Raw genomic sequence first — 16,422 nt, forward strand, 5'->3', positions numbered from 1 at the left:
ACCCTGGCAGCTTTATGCAAGGTCGACATACTTTATTCTTCAGGTACGAGCTTCACAGACATGCTTTACTCTCAGACACAAGCTCAGGCTCTACTCCACTGACCCTCCATGCTCTGCCCTCCGTCCAGGCTCCGCTGACCAGCAGTTCAGAGCAGTTACCTTTATATTTTAGTACACGGTAGTGGTCACAAGCCAAGCATTACATAGTTACAACAATAATGCTAAATCAGTAAATGGGCACACATGTGCAGTTACACTACTCTTATTATAACTTGTTTCTAGTGAATGTGCTGAATCTTGCCCATTTGTAACAGATGAAAGGTGAGAGAGCCTGACTAAACTTTTTTACTCTCCTTACACCCAGGTAAGACAATTTACAGAAAAAAAGCACCTTAAATTAAGGTAGGATTTGTTACGTAAACGTCTTCCCCATTGCAAAAGTTTCTAGAGGTTTAGGGGCAGAGAGGGAGACAGTGAAGATTTTCTTTATAAATGTAAATTTCTTTTGCAAAGAGTTTCAAAATAGCCAACTAGATGTCAGAAAGTTGTATTTTGGACATTGATTTAGTTCCATAGTCAGTCTTTTCAACTTATCTTATTTCGTAGATTGTTTACTTGAGGGCAGGGACCTATGATGAATATGGCAAAGAAAAGCATTTTCTATGTCTGCTTGACCTGGAAAGTCCTAAGTTTAATAAATACGTTAGCCTTTTTTTGTCTTTGTGTTGGGATAGTAACTAATCAAAAAGATTGTTAGATTTAATTTTCTCATCAATTAGTAGCTTAAGCTTTTTATTTGGTCTTTGATGAACACCTTTCAAAGAGACAATAAAAATTTTTGATATCTTATTAGAAGTTTCTGGGTGGGCCTAATTCAGGTGCCCTTATTTTAAAATTCACTTTAGCCCTTCCCAGAACCAGAGCCACTCCCCAAAAGAAAGATTTAGATGATGCCTGAAGAGCTAGTACAGGTTTGTCTATGCCCAAATGTGGTGCAACCTGTATTTCTGCCCAGCCATATTACACTAGCCGCAAATGGGTTACAACCCACAATTCTGTCTGTCTATATTTCTAGGACTCCTAACCTGCACATGCAGGCCCTATAAGTTGTGTGCCCCCAACAGATAGAAAGTCAAGCCAAATACTTAGGACAAAAAAAACCAAACAAACAAGAAAGCACAATAGCTGTTCACAAGAGGGGAAAGATCAAACTTTGGAACATTCCACATGATGGTCATCATAATTCTGAATTATTTTTTAGTAAGATTTTGCCACTTTTGTAAATATTTGCAGCTTCTGGGGCCCTAATTCTTATACATAAAAAAGACAGACATACCAGAAGGCAGAGTACTCAGATCTTTAGAAATTAGGATCCCATTCTTATGTTGGATCTTGGTTTTCTCACAGCCAAGATGGTTTGGCTCTGAGATCTCCTTGACCAAACTTAGCCAAGGATTTTCCAGTGTCTTTTTGACCTACTCAGACACCTGAAGCCTCCTTACCCAAGCATGCAATACTAAAACTGCAGCCCTTTTCGCTAGTGACTTGTCAGATATCTCAAACCCAAAGGTTATATGCCTTACCATTGCACAAACTAACCCATAGTATCCCCAAAGCTGAACAGATTAGGGAGCTCAAATGCAAAGAGAGCAGAGCTCAGGCCTGAGAAGGACTTACAACTCTCGGGGATTCATGAGGAAGACAGTGATCCCCAGAATAAAGGAGGTGGCAGCACCTTTTCTGCATTCCTCAAGGAATCTTGGGGGTCATCAACAGTTTCCTTCACATCCCCTTGTGGTAGCCAGAACTGTCAAAGGACAAAACTACAACGAATTTAGTTAAAGATCTAAATAGGCTTTGTTGCGATCCATTTCTCAAGATATTTTCAAGTAAAGAGCCTGTAGATGATAGGCATAAAATCAGCTGGTGTGGAAAAAAGAGGAGCACCTTCCAATTTGGAAACTTTGTTTCCCATTATGGCTCTTTCATGCAAGTCAAGCTAGTGTGATGGATCTATGTGCTGCTTATGGGCATTGCTTCTCTGGATTTCACCCCAGAGCTGGTCAGCCTTCTTACGAGTCTGTCTCTCCAAACTGCCCAAACAATAGGGTGCTTGCAGGTGCTGGGGGATCAGCCCTTACATTGCACTTCCTGGCCAAGCAAGAATTTTTACAGTGTATGGGTGTCCCTATGAGAACGTTGCATGCTGTGGACGGTGGCGTCCCAGTACCTCCCAGCTTCTGGTTTCCAGGGAAAGCCATGTGTCTGGAGGGAGCAAGAGTGCACTCATGTAGTTACAGAAAACTAAGAGGTTGTCTATCCTGAAGAAGCCCAGAGAAACCAGATTAAGAGCTACCAAATTAACCCTGCCCAAGAACCCAGAAATAAGACTTATCTTGTCATTCAAGGCAGGAACTCTTATTCTGAGTGAGTAGTAAAAACTCTCTGGTAAGGAAGCAACCAGCTCCAATAAACTGAACATCGACCTACATATGGGTTAGAACCAGTCAGGTATAAACAATAAGGGATCTGTGAGGACCATGGAGAATTGGAGGGTGGGTATCCAGTAACGTAAAAGCATTTACATTCAAAAATTTTTTTTAAAAGAAAAGGAATTGTGTTGGCCCTACAAAACAAATCTGCAGGTTGCTGTTCTGCCTATGGAACACAAATTTGTGACCCTCAGCAATGTGAAGTCAGAGAAGGGGTTTTCGTGTGACATCGATGTGGTTGGATTTACATCTTACAAATGAAGCTGGTTGATCCTGCTGTAGTGAGGAGAATGAATTGGAGAGGGAGCAAGCAGAAAAGCAGAGGGAGTAATCAGGAGGCTATTACCACAATCTACAGAAGGAAATGTGTTAATTTAGAATAAATTGGTAGCAGAGATCAAGATAAGTGAATGAATTTGATAGGTTTTCTGCAGGAAGAATGAACAGCACTTTTTTGTATGTTCACATACAGAAAATGGTTGAGTTTTTCTTTTAAAAAGTTCTTTTAAAAGTCAGTGAGCTTTTGTGTTTTCTTTCCTCTGGCTTGATTCCTTGATTTTCCTAATATTACTTATACATATTTTTATGTACTATATTTTATATGATGTTACTGTCTAAAATTAACTGGATCGGTTTATGCTCCTTCACTAAGGGAAGCTGGCACATGGCCAACTGGGCTGGGCATACTGAGTTTCAGTTTCCTTTCTCTGAGGCTCTGATGTTGCAAGGCTGCGGAAGCATTTTCTGCTTCCATTTGTGTGTGCTCGCTATTAGACAGAGCAGCTACACTCAGCTCCAGCCCCTGTACCGATTCTACAGACAGGTGAATGACTTGCTGCTTTTCACTTTTCCTAGCAACTTGCAAACAAGAGTCTCTCTCTCTCTCTCTCTTTTTTATTAAAAAAATAGTTAAAATGAAAATCTAGCTAATGATTTTTCTTGCTGTCTGTTTACCTTGTGTTGACTAATTTTTTGTATTACATAGATTAAATAAGAGGCATAAATGCAAGCTTTGTGACAGTACATATTGTCTGTTTTTCAATATTTAATAGAAAATGTATTTGTTTTTTGACTAGATTGAGAAGTATGGCAGTGACAACTCGTTTGACATGGTTGCAAGAAAAGATCCTGCAAAATTATCTTGGAGGAAAGCAGTTTAGCCTTCTCTATAAGGCTAGTGTCCATACATTCTCTGGTCAAAACTTGCTGAAGAAATGCTGTCATCAAGGACCTACTATAGCAGTGATTTATAGTGAAGATAATATTATTGGAGCATACGTGCAAGAGAGTTACCAGAAAGGAAAAAATGCTTCCATCATCCTTTTCTCTCTTAAAGAAACCGAGATTTCAGAGTGTAAGATAGGACCATATGTACTATTTTCATTATTTTATGACACTAATTCAGAATTACAGTGTGGTTACAATGGTGAAATCCAGATAGATCTACGTAGAAAAGAGATTTATATGCACTTGGATATAGTGAATAACCTTGCGCTACCTCAAAAAACGATTTCCTTTCAGGAATGTGAAGTTTTCCGATGTGAAGGTAGGTTTAATTAGAGATAATCCTATCTAGAGCTTTCCTCTGCATGTTTGGTGGGTTCGAGCTGACCCATCTTTTTAAGGAAAAATGACCTTTTCTCTTGTCCTTATTTCTGGATGGCCCACACTGAAACATGGCCACAAATTGCTTGCTAAGACACAACCACGGTCAAATACATATATATTTGTATTAAGAACACTTAACATAAGATCTGTCCTCTTAACAACTTTTTAAGTATACCCTACAGAATTGTTAACTATAGGCACTATGCTGTACTGTAGATATCTAGGACTTAATCATCTTGCATAACTATAATTTTACACCCTTTGACCAACATCTCTCCCTTTCCCCTTCCCCACAGTCCCTGGCAACCAACATTCTAACTCTTTGTTTTTATGAATGTGACTATTTTAGATTCCTCATGTAAGTGGGATAATGTAGTATTTGTTCTTCTATGTCTCATTATTTCACTCAGCATAATATCTTCCAGGTTCATACAAATCACAGAATTACCTTCTTTTTTTAAGACCGAATAATACCCCATTGTATGTATATATCCCATTTTTTAAATCCATTCACTCACTGATGGACATTTAGGTTGTGTCTATGCTGCCGTTTTCACTATATCAAAAGACCGTAATTAATTTACTTGTTTTTCTACTAAAGGACATTTAAGTTGTTTTTAATTTTTCCTATTGTAAGCAATGTTCCTGTAATATCTTCATCCATGTAACTTTGTGCACAAAAATACTTCTTTCTGGTGACTTTCTGGAAGTGCTGTTTAAGGATTATGTGTATTTACATTTGAATAGATACCTTACAAAATCTTCAGTTGTCTATACTTTCCCCAACAGTCTTAACAGTGTTTTGAAAGTTTATTTCCCTGTATCTTTGCCAATCTTTGATATTATCAAACTTCAGAGTATTTGCCAATTTGATGGTCAAAAAATGGCTTCTTATTTCTGTTTTTGCTTATCCCTGATTATTAACACGTGTATGTGCCTTGGCCATTTACATTTCTTCTATGAAATTCTTGTTTATATCTACCCATTTAAAAGAAGGGCTCCTGGGAATATTTCCTGAGTATTTGTATGTTCCAAACTGATTGTCTGTGGTCTTTATACTTGAATGATTATCAGAGTGCAGAATTCTTGTATCACATTTTATATTGGGGGATATTGTAATGTTTCCACAGTATTGATATTGCTAAAACTTAAGACCAGGTTTATTTATTACATTTGTTGTTTCCCTTTGAGGGATGTGCGCTTTCTTACTAGCTGCCTTAAATATTTTTTTAAAAAAATTGTTGAAGTCCAGTAAATTTTCCTGGATATGTCATGATGTTGGCCATCTTACGTAAGTTAAATAAACTTTTTATTGAAATATAACATTAACAGAAAAGTACACAGTTAATAAGTGTATTAACTGACAAACTTTTATGAATAGAACACCCTCAGGTAACAACTACTCAGATGAAGAAATAGATTATTAGCATCATTTCAGAAGTCTCTTTTATGACTCTTTCTAGTTATTACCAACTAAAGTTAACTGCTATTCTGTTAACTTTAACAGAATATCAACACTAATTGATATTTTCTATTTTTGAGTATTATGTCTATGAAATAGTCTGCCCTCTTTCATTCAATATTATGTTTGTGAGACTGAGCTAATATAGGGGATTGGATTTAAACATCTGACACCCCCAAATCAGATATTTTACCTGGTATCAAACTATATTAATAATTTCAAAGATAAAGGCAATTGAAAAGAATTCTCAGAGAAGGCAGAAAGAGTATGGGGATATTCTGCGTGGCTGTCCAGATCCTTCTGTTCCATAATGGACATGCACTTTCTGGACAAGAACAACAGGCAGGGTTTTTAAGTGAGGTTTATGGGCCATCTTGCATATTGGAGAGTAGTTAGGTTATGGAACATTTATATACCAGCTTGAATGATATTTTCCCAGAAGGCATGCCTCCTAAATCCACAGAATCTGGATTTATTTATTTATTTACATGGCTAAGTTAGTAATTCTTAGCCATGGATATACTGTTAAGGGCATTCAAGAGATGAGTACTCTTCCTTACAGGAAACAGTAGTCTATTTACCAGGACATAAAATTATCAGCATATTTGTAAGGAAATTAGACTGGGTCACTTGTCCTTCTTAAGAATGTACCCCAGTAAAGTAAGTGAATGTATTGCAGTCTGCCTTAACTCCAACCTCTGTAGTGATTAATCCATGTTATTGTAGGTAGCAATCATATGTTCCTTTTCATTTTCAGACAGTATTCCATTGTGATGAATCCATCAGTTTTTTTTTTTTTTTTTTTTTTTTTTTAAATCCAATCACTCTTGGTGGACATTTGGATTTTCCAGTTTGGGGCTATTACAAATAATAATAATAATACAAACAATACTGTTATAAACATTCTTATGCATGTTTTTTGGTTCACCCATATACATATTTTTTGAAGAATCTAAGAATGAAATTGCTAGGTTATAGGGTATGTGTATGTTCAGCTTTAGTGGATACTGATAAAATTTTCCAACATCATTGTACCAGTTTCTCTCACCACAAGTAGCATATGAGTTTCCATCACTCCGAATCTTCTCCAACACTTTGTTATCAGTTTTATTTATTTATTTATTTTGGTGGCTGGCTGGTAAGGGGATCTGAACCTGTGACCTTGGTGTTATAAGGCTGCACTCTAACCAACTGAACTAACCAGCCAGCCCATCGCCTTAAAGATATTAGGCACTGTGATATGTGAGTGGTGGTATGACATTTAGTGAATTTGGCTTTCTTTGATTACACTGGATAGCAGTTTATTTTACATTTGAAAATAATCAATTACTATATTAATTTATCCTTTTTCAAGTTTTAAAATTTATCTTTATATTTTTATAAATTATGTTAATATTTCTAAGATTTCTTTCTTTGTTCTTTTGTTTCTATTTTCACTTTTCAAAACTCTTCTTCTTTCTTGTCATTAATGGAATGTGCTTTTATCACAAAGTCGACATGAAATGTCTATATATTTTTTCTACATCTTTATAATTGTGGTTTTTAATTTCCTTTTGGATATTAAAGTTAAGAGAGTGCTTTTAAAAATCCTACAAGGTTAATTTTCTGTTTGTTTATACTTGTAATTTTCTAGTTTTATTATATCGTAGTCATTAAATGAAGTCTTCATGATTTCTACTTTTGGTAATTTAATGAGATTTATTTTGTTACCATACACATGGCCATATTTATAAATGATTTATATGATGTTCTTCTTTTGCAGTTTAGAGAATTGCCAGCATTGCTAATTCTGATCTTTTCAGTTTTAAATCCATCATAAAAGAGTGTCGCTTTCCAAGAACCAAAAAAATTCTGGGCCTGAGTCTCAGTGGTTGGAGTTAGTCCTTGGCCCAGCCCTGAACCATTCTCTGTGCTCTGACTGGCTAGGCATGAATCCTACCTTCTCTTCTGGAGCCAGGAATAAAATCAATTGAACTGCTGACACTACAGTTTTGCAGTGTCTACCTTGACTCTAGCTCTAGCCTCTTCAAATGAGATGATGTTAATGAGATTTGCCAGAAATTTCTCCACCTGCTTTTCACTATACTATACTGTTCTCATGGAAAGGCTTTTATGTATTTGTCCCTAGTGAATTCAATGACATTCATTCAGTCAATCAGTCATTCAACAACTTCTAATCTACATTATTCTTTGATTACTTCCCTAGATTTATTGGACCAAAGAAGGATAGCAGAGGTCACTAAGTAAGTCAATGTTTTTAACATTCTCTTACTGTGTTCATTGTCTTTGACTTATTTTATGATAGATTCTATGAATAAAATTGGTAACATAATTCATCACAGAAAACTTGTGGATTATCAGGAACAAACTGTAACTATATCTATAATCATAAAACAATTTGATGAGAGTATTGTTAAAACAAAAAGAACACAGTATAGGGAAGAAATTTCTAAGGTCTGCATTTTGCTTAGAATTCTTGCAGTTCAAATTTCAACTACTTTAGAAAATTGCAGTGCAAGGAGTTGTTGGCCGGTGAGGAATACTTACCATGAACCTCAAGAACATGTTAGAAATGATCTACTTTCCTAAACTTCAAAAGCAACATATTATATTGTGATTTTTGAAGCTTATTGTTGAATAATTAATCTTCATGTTTAACATAGCTGTTATTTATTCCTACATTTTCGTGGTCTAGTAGCTTAAGGTTTTTAAAGTTTTATGTCTGTTATTTTTGCTTTTCCTTCTTTTAGAGTAGGATTTGAGGTAGGGTAGTCTCATGTCTATTTATACAAGAAGGCAAGTTGCCAATCCGTAATAATAATACATACGAAAAAAAAGAATTCTAGGAAAATTTATGGTATGGTCTTGCACCCTAACCTCAGTCAACTGCTAAAAATCGTCATGTCTATACAGTCTCAAGATGACCTTATTATCTACCATAAGAACTTATAAACCATATGGAGACCTGGTTCAACAAATAAGAATTCTGTTTGTGGGTCCAACTGGAGCTGGGAAGTCTAGCTTTTTCAACTCAGTGAAGTCTATTTTCCGAGGCCATGTAACACATCAGGCTTTGGTGGGCTCTGATACAACTGGGATATCTAAGAAGGTAAGTAACATTTTAGGTCACTCAACCTTTGATTCTTTTTTCAAATTAATTATATTTGGAAAGGCTTTTGCTGATCAACTTAATTACATGTACACTTCTTCTCAACTTCCAATTTAAAAAAAATGCATAAAGTTTTTTTTTCTACCCTCTGCAGTACAGGACATATTCCATTAAGGATGGGAAAGATGGCAGCTCCCTGCCATTTATTTTGTGTGACTGCCTGGGGCTGAGTGAGGAAGATGAAGGCCTGTGCATGGAAGACATATTCTACATCATAAAAGGCCACATTCCTGACAGATACCAGGTAAGATTTGGCTAATCATGGAGGAATTAAAATTGATTTTTAAAATTCTTATTTTTTGCCTACTATCTACAACATCAGACTCTAGTCTAGTTTACTGCATCAGAATTTATCTTCTTCAACTATATTTGTTCAGGGTCCTTTGTCCCTTTTGATTTTTTTTTCCCACAAAGAATACAAACATTCAAAGGACTCTTCTGTCATAGCAATCATAACAGCTATGAATACTATTCTATCTTCAATTGCTTTTGGTTACGTGAAATAGGAATCTACCTACACGGATAATTTTTCTTATGTAGAAGGAAGTCTGAAGGCAGGCAGTCGGGGCTCAGTGTGGCAGCTCTCTGAGGTTATTAATTTCAGAGATCCTTCTGAGTTTCTGAGACTCTCAGCATCAGGTGCTGTGAACTGAATGTTTGTATGTCCCCAAAATTCTTATGTTGAAGCCTTAATCCTCAATGGTAATTAATCCTCTGAAAGGTAATTAGGTCATGAGATTAGTGCCCCTTTTAAGAAGAGACATGAGAGAAGTGATCTCTCTCTTCACCACGTGAGAATAGAAGATGGCTATCTGCAAACCAGGAAGAAGGCTCTCACCAGACACCAAATCTACTCACCTCTTGATCTTGGACTTCCCAACCCCTAGAACTGTGAGAAATAAATGTCTGTTGTTTAAGTCACCCAGTCCATGGTAATTTGTTATAGCAGCTCCACCTAAGACATGTGGATTTCATTCTTACACTTTCAAGACGTTCACACTGAGCTCTGTTAGTGTTCAGCCAAAAGGAAGGAGGAGATCCAAAGAATCATTTGTCTGTCTTTTAAAAAAAGTTTCTAGTCCTTTTTATAAACATCTAAATCTTGTATTAACCATTACTTTACCTTGGTCCAAATGGATAGTCAATTGTGCCAACATCTTTCACTGAATGCCTTTTGCATTTTTTTCCTACCAAATACAGGATCAGTTTCTGTACTCTCTAGTTAGTTCTGTAAACTTATTTATCTAATCCATTATATGATTTAAATTTCCATATTGTTTAGTTGTTTTAGCTACCATAGCAATCAATTATGTCTTGATAAGTCACTGGACAAGTCACATTCACTATGCATTTCTCATATTTGTTTTTCTTGACAATTCTCACACGTATACTTTCCTAAGTGAGCTGTTTATGTTATGTTTGATTGTTTGTGTTTGATTTATTGTTGTTTTGATTGAAATTATTTTAACATATCATATTGAAAGTTGATTTACAGCTTTAAACATACAGTGTGTTTATTCAAAAACACAGCATGTTTTATATTTCTATTCATGCAAGTTTCTTGCATTCTTTAGTATAAAGGTATCTTGTAGGTGCTGCTGAGTTTATTTTTAAATAATCTTTTGTTTTGCTTTAAATATTCTTTCTTTAAAAAAACTTTTTCCGTTATAGAGAATTTTAAGCCTACGCAAAAGTAGACAACATAGTTTAATGAATTCCATATGTCAGCTTCAAAAATTTGTTACTCACAGCCAGTCTTTCATCTATATCTACTTATCTTCTCGTCTCTTGTATTATTGTGAAGCAAATTCAAGAAATTATAACATTTCATTCATAATTGAAAATACATTTATATGCATATTAATATATACATAGGAACATGTGTATCTTTCCTTAAACATAGCCATAATGCCCGCATCATACCTGAAATTTACAATTTTCTTATCTTATCAAATGTGTTCAAATTTCTAATTGCCTTTTAAGTACTGGTATTTTTAAATAGTTTGTTTGAAAAATAATACAAATAAGTCTATCTAGCCTCTTTTAACCTGTGCATTCTTTTTTTAATCTTTTTGTTATTTTCTGCAGTTTGTTTTTTAAGAAATCTAGTTTGTTTTGCGCACTTCTTTGTAGCCTGAATTCTGCTCTTGGCATTCCTCAGTGTAGTTTTACATGGTCCTCTGTTTTCTATTTATCCTGGAAATTGGTAGTTGAATCTAGAGGCATGTTTTGATTCTGACTGTACCTCATAGATAGTGGTATGTTTTTCCATGAGGTGGTGCACAATTATGGGCTCAATGCCTAGACCCATTTATTTATTAAGTTGTAAAAATAGTGATATTCTATTTATATCATTCCTTTATCATTTCACATATAAAAGAGAAACTTTTACTCATTCAATATTTGATTACCTAGTGGTACAGCTTACAATGGAAAAGCAGGATATATGCTTAATTTTTTCCTCCTTTTTACAAGCTTTTGAAATAATAAGTTGTTTCCTTAGTATTTGCCAGTTGTGAACAGTTATTATTTAATTATCATTATAATCTCAATATGAATTGAACATATTTTGTGAGTTTCAGTCCATTGTAGTTTTTCTCATACAGATGCCAAATGTACCTTCTTGGACCAGTGGGAGCCTCTGCAATTTGAATCCTGAGTCCTTTTGACATGAACCTAAAAGTCTTTCCTTGATTTCTGGTATGCCTAGATATCTCAGCCACATCTTGTGTATTGCGTATTTCCTGCCCCAGATTTTGAATCACTTATTTCTCCTGTAAGTCCTGGTCGTGGGCATCAAAACTGTCCTAATATTACTACTTAATTGGTTATAGTTTCTTGCCCTTTTCAGTACAGAGAGTTAAGAAATATACATTTTCATGATAAAATACATTATAACAGAAACTTCTCCTTAAAACTCAGGACTAGAGAGTTTTTACTTAATCTCTTTTATCTTACATTTGTATCTGCTTATCTCAAACTGAGAATTCCCATTCTTGAGGGCACCAGAAATGACAGAATATCATGTCACAACTCATTTGCTTTATCTCACATAATATTCACAATAGTATTAGAATAAAAACTCTATCAGTATCATGGACAATCTAATCACAATGATATTTAGTATCATTTAATATAATCACAATAAAAACTGGAAACGCATTTAGTGTCCTCATAGGGGTATACAAAGTATTGATTTTTAAAGTTAATCAGAAATAGTTCCTCTGTGTAGTTATGACCCCAAATGGATGCAAATTTTCCTTGTTTAATTTAATTTGGGGATTGATTAAAAATTTTTTTTTTATGTTTGTCAGTTATCTGGCTTTAAAGTCAAATCTACAAAAGAAGGTATATTCAAAGAATTATCTTTCTTCTCTGCCTCCTCGAATAAATTCCTCCCCTCATCTTTTAAGTAACCATATGAAATTTATGGTTTGCTTGCCGTTTAATATATAAGAAAACATGTATAGGTTTATGGATTCCCCTTTCTTAGAGAAGGGTAGAATACTATATTTTATTGATAGATCAAACTTTTGCTGCTACAAATAGTCCTGCAGTTAATAGCCTTCTGCATACGTGATTTTGTATTTTTGCCAGTATGTCTGTGAGACAGATTCCCAGCAGAGGAATTGCTGGTTCAAGATAAAGTCTTCTCACTTTGAACCACTTTCCTTTTTCGTGCTCTGTCTGATGGCACCAGCTTTCTTTCTGAATCCTCCAACTTTTGCCCACATTTCTTCTTTGACCTAGAACACTTTCTGCCTTCCCCTTATCCCCTTTATCAGAATCTCTCTCCCTATTTTTAGCTCTCAGATGACATGCCCCTTCCTCACAGAAGCCTTATCTGACTAGGTGAAAGGATTGCTAATTACTTGCACAATGACTGTCTTCTTTTCCAGCTTGTTGGTTTCATATTATCAGAGACCTGTCTGTTTTGTTCACTTGTACAGTGCCTGGTATATAGCATGTGCTCACAAAGATTTGTTGAACTAATATATCTCTTTATGTCTACCTTCCAGTTTAATTCCATGAAACCAATCTCATCAAGTCATCATAACTTTATCAATGCCCCACTGCTGAAGGATAGAATCCATTGTGTGGCATTTGTATTTGATGCCAACTCTGTTGAACACCTCTCTGATGAGATGATAGCAAAGATCAAAAGTGTTCGAAGGGAGGTGATAAAGTGTGGTGAGTCTCATTCCACTTTGTTACTAAGGGTAATTGACTAGACTATAACATGGAATGGTTTTTGGACAAGAGGTGGAACTTCAGTTATTGCATATTTGAATCTTCCCAAGCCTACCGGCATGGTTCAATCCAATTGAGCACTCACTAGCTGTAAGACCTTGTGCAAATGGCAAACTTTCTGTGCCTCAATTTCCTAATCAATAAAATCAGTATAATAATAACACTTGCCTCAGAGATTCTTTTTTTACAAGGATTAAACAAATTAATGTATATATGAAGAGTAGTACAATCCTAACTACCTGCTATGCTTATATCCTGGCATGCATTTACTGACCAAGAGTCATAGATTTCCCTTGGACCCTTAATGATTAGAAAGTGGAAAGGAACATTTCAGTAAGAAGGAGGAAAGTAAAATGTTTGGTGGGGAGAGGTAGCATAAAGGGTTTGGAGAAGGTAAATAGGATCAGGGAATTAGGGTGCCCCACTCTAGCTTTTCTTGGGCTCATCCATTTTGAGTGGGAAAGAGCCCGTTTATCACAACCTTGATTAAGTTAGAAGAAGAGAGTGATTGACTTATCTACTCACTGAAATTTAAAACCTTACAAAGGTGGTATGCAGGGAGGGGCTTGCTAACACTGTAAGTAGGAGCAGTTTATTTGTGATGTGCTGACACATTCTGTCTCTTTGAGGCGTCTTCTTCGTCACCTTGTTTATTAGAGCCCTTGGTTTTTTCTCTAGTCTCCAAAAAAACACAACTGTTTGGACTGGCTATGAAATCATTCAGCAATATTGTAACATAGATTTCAGTTACCTCTTCCAAGAGGTGGTTTCATTTGAAATCTCATTGTTCACCACAGAAGGAAATGAAGGTGACTTCCCAAGTCATAGAAATTCCAGGTACTAATGAATTGTCCAAGGTGACTTTTTGGAGAGTTTTGGGAGTAGGAGAATTTCCAGAATCTAAAATTGCTCTATAGATAGCCTATTGCATAATTGATAATTGATTAACTCAACGCTCATGCTGTCTGAAATGATAAAAATCATATGTGTCTGTTTGGCATAGGTGTGGTTCATGTGGCTTTGCTCACTCATGTGGATTGCATGGACCTGATTACGAAAAGTGACCTTATAGACATATACAGATGTGTGCCTGTGAAGTCCAAGGTAAATGAAGGATGCTTTTTGTAAATACATTTTCTGGGGTGTGTTGCTATAATCACTTGATATTACTGTGTATAAAAATAAAAATAAAAATAGATACCTACTGAGTTTAAGAAAAATTAAAAAATTGTTTGAATAGTTAGGGCTCATTTCCCAAGTTTTAAAAATTAAACATATATTTATCTTTACATTGACACAGATAATTTTATTCATTATAATCTAATTCAATTAGGTTCTATTCAACAAATATTTGGCCTTTTAAAATATATCTGCAAAGAACTAGGAAGAGCAGGATTTAGTCATTAATTGTGAAAAACAGTCATAATTTCTATTAGATTTATGTTCTGTATTTGTGAAAAAAATAAAGTTCCTTGTTACAAAATCTGGATCTAACTTGAGAACATGAGTGTGTATGTGACAGAGACAGATTTTGGAAAAAGTTTAATAGGACTTGTCAGCATCTTCTGATCTTCACTCCTTTCACCTTAATTTTACCTTCTGTTTTTATTTCTAAAGTACTTGATTTTAGTCTCTTTGGGTGCCCATTTAATGTTGTATTCTTTAACCAAAAGCCAAAAAGAATTTGGTAATTAATACTATGTTAATATGATATGATTGAGTATGATAAATATGATGAAATGACTAAAAATAAAGTGTTTTGAAAGTTTAGAGGAGGAAAATACTATGTTAAGGGGATGGGGGAAGATTTCATTAATGAGGTGGCAGAGAGAAATGACTTTCAAGGAGGAGCAGTATTTTAGGAAGTGCAGAAACAAAAGGGGGATAAAAATTGAGGCCGTGGGGACAGTGTAAGACAATATATCAGTGGAGGGAAAGGCAGCATATATGATAAGTGTGGACTTTTTCAGTTTAGTGGAGGGCTGGGTCCCTGTTGGGGGAGAGAAAATGAGAAATAAACATTTTTATGAGGTTGATTTTGCTTAATCAGGTGCATTATGAGGAATCATAGCATTTTTTTGAAAGATTAGCAATGATCAAAGTTGAGCTTCCCCCAAATTAATCAGCTACTATGTGCAGAAGAGATTGGAGTCAAAACGAATCTGGAGGTAGCAACACCAGTTGAGAGAATATGATGATAGCTAATATTTGTTGAGCACTCAGTATGTGAAAGATTTTCTTATTCAGTCCTTCTAATAACCCTATGAGATTGATACTGTTATCACCACATTTTACAGATGAAAAAACAAAAGCCCATGAAGTAAAGCATTTGCCAATGTTTATTGACAGTGCTAAGAAGTGACAGAGCCATATTCCAGCCCCAGGCATTCTGACATCAGAGATAAGCTAGTCTAAGCAAGAATTAAACATTAAACTAGTCTGATAAAATTGAGTTATCCTGAGAATAACTTTTCAAAGGAAACAGGAGAATTATGGACTCTAGTGTGTGTTAAAAAAACACCTCAATTTCATAGTAGTTTCCATAGAACTATTAGTTATATTTTGTTTCTAATTCATATTAAATCTATTAGGTGTATTCTAAATAAAGATTAGCACTGATATTAGAACTCGGTATGTGAAATTCTTCAAGAAAGTACTTAATGGGGAAGATCTCCATTTTTTCCAACTTTCCAAGCTCTTAATTTTGTTATTGCTTTCTTCATTCGTATTGATCCAAAATAATATTTTCCACTGTTTTGAGATTTTGGGTTTTAATTTCTCTACTAAAGCTAGAGGCAGTTCAAAGAGAACTTGGATTTGCTCTTTCTGACGTGTTGGTGGTCAGCAATTATACCTCAGAGTGGGAGCTGGACCCTGTAAAGGACGTTCTCATCCTCTCTGCACTGAATCAGATGCTGCGGGCTGCAGATGACTTCTTAGAGGATTTGCCTCCTGAGGAAACAGGTAGATGCGGTTGGTATAGAAGCTTGAATGTGTCAGCTACTTGGCTGCTTCCTGCCTGGACCTACTGGATACCTAGCAGTTCTCTGTGTCCTTGTGGATGGTTGCCCAGTGATTAGTCCTGTCCTTTAACCCACTGGCTGAATCCTACCCCCCCTCACGTTTCCTTCGGTTTTTTTTTCCCTCCTAGAGTATATCTTAGAGGCTCTGCACTACTTCTTTCCCCCTTTGTTTTAAGATGAAATTTTTGAAATAATCCACCTGTGTCTTTCCCGCTGTTTGAACATCCCAAGTGATGTCTCTGGACTCTTCTCTCAGAATGTGTTTCTTTGCTTGAGATCTAGAACTGGATTGGATCAGCACTGTTCCTGATCCGATGTGATCATTGATTATTTGTCCTTTCTGTAGGACCTTCTGCTTCTGTCTTTTTTGACTTGACTTTTCTGACTCCCCTTCCTCATCTCACTCCCTCTTCATGC

At 35.6% G+C, this 16,422-nt stretch overlaps 1 protein-coding gene across 1 annotated transcript; it reads left to right on the forward strand.

The window, feature by feature from the left end:
* The first annotated feature begins 3,578 nt into the window (after positions 1–3,578).
* Positions 3,579–16,062, forward strand: IFI44 (interferon induced protein 44). Its single transcript, XM_063105779.1, has 7 exons — positions 3,579–4,038; positions 7,769–7,805; positions 8,476–8,671; positions 8,826–8,975; positions 12,751–12,922; positions 13,986–14,086; positions 15,772–16,062. Exons 1-7 carry the CDS (start codon positions 3,579–3,581, stop codon positions 16,060–16,062), a joined length of 1,407 nt encoding a protein of 468 aa, XP_062961849.1.
* The last annotated feature ends 360 nt before the right edge of the window (positions 16,063–16,422 follow it).

This window comes from Cynocephalus volans, chromosome 8 (genome assembly GCF_027409185.1).
Source record: "Cynocephalus volans isolate mCynVol1 chromosome 8, mCynVol1.pri, whole genome shotgun sequence".
Taxonomy (NCBI): Eukaryota; Metazoa; Chordata; class Mammalia; order Dermoptera; family Cynocephalidae; genus Cynocephalus; species Cynocephalus volans.

Bases quoted from the DNA above. Each gene is read 5' to 3' on its own strand.
- IFI44 (XM_063105779.1), top strand. From the start codon at position 3,579: ATGGCAGTGACAACTCGTTTGACATGGTTGCAAGAAAAGATCCTGCAA. The intron at 8,976-12,750 runs GTAAGATTTGGC...TCTACCTTCCAG, and splicing joins ACATTCCTGACAGATACCAG to TTTAATTCCATGAAACCAAT. The intron at 14,087-15,771 runs GTAAATGAAGGA...TCTCTACTAAAG, and splicing joins GTGTGCCTGTGAAGTCCAAG to CTAGAGGCAGTTCAAAGAGA.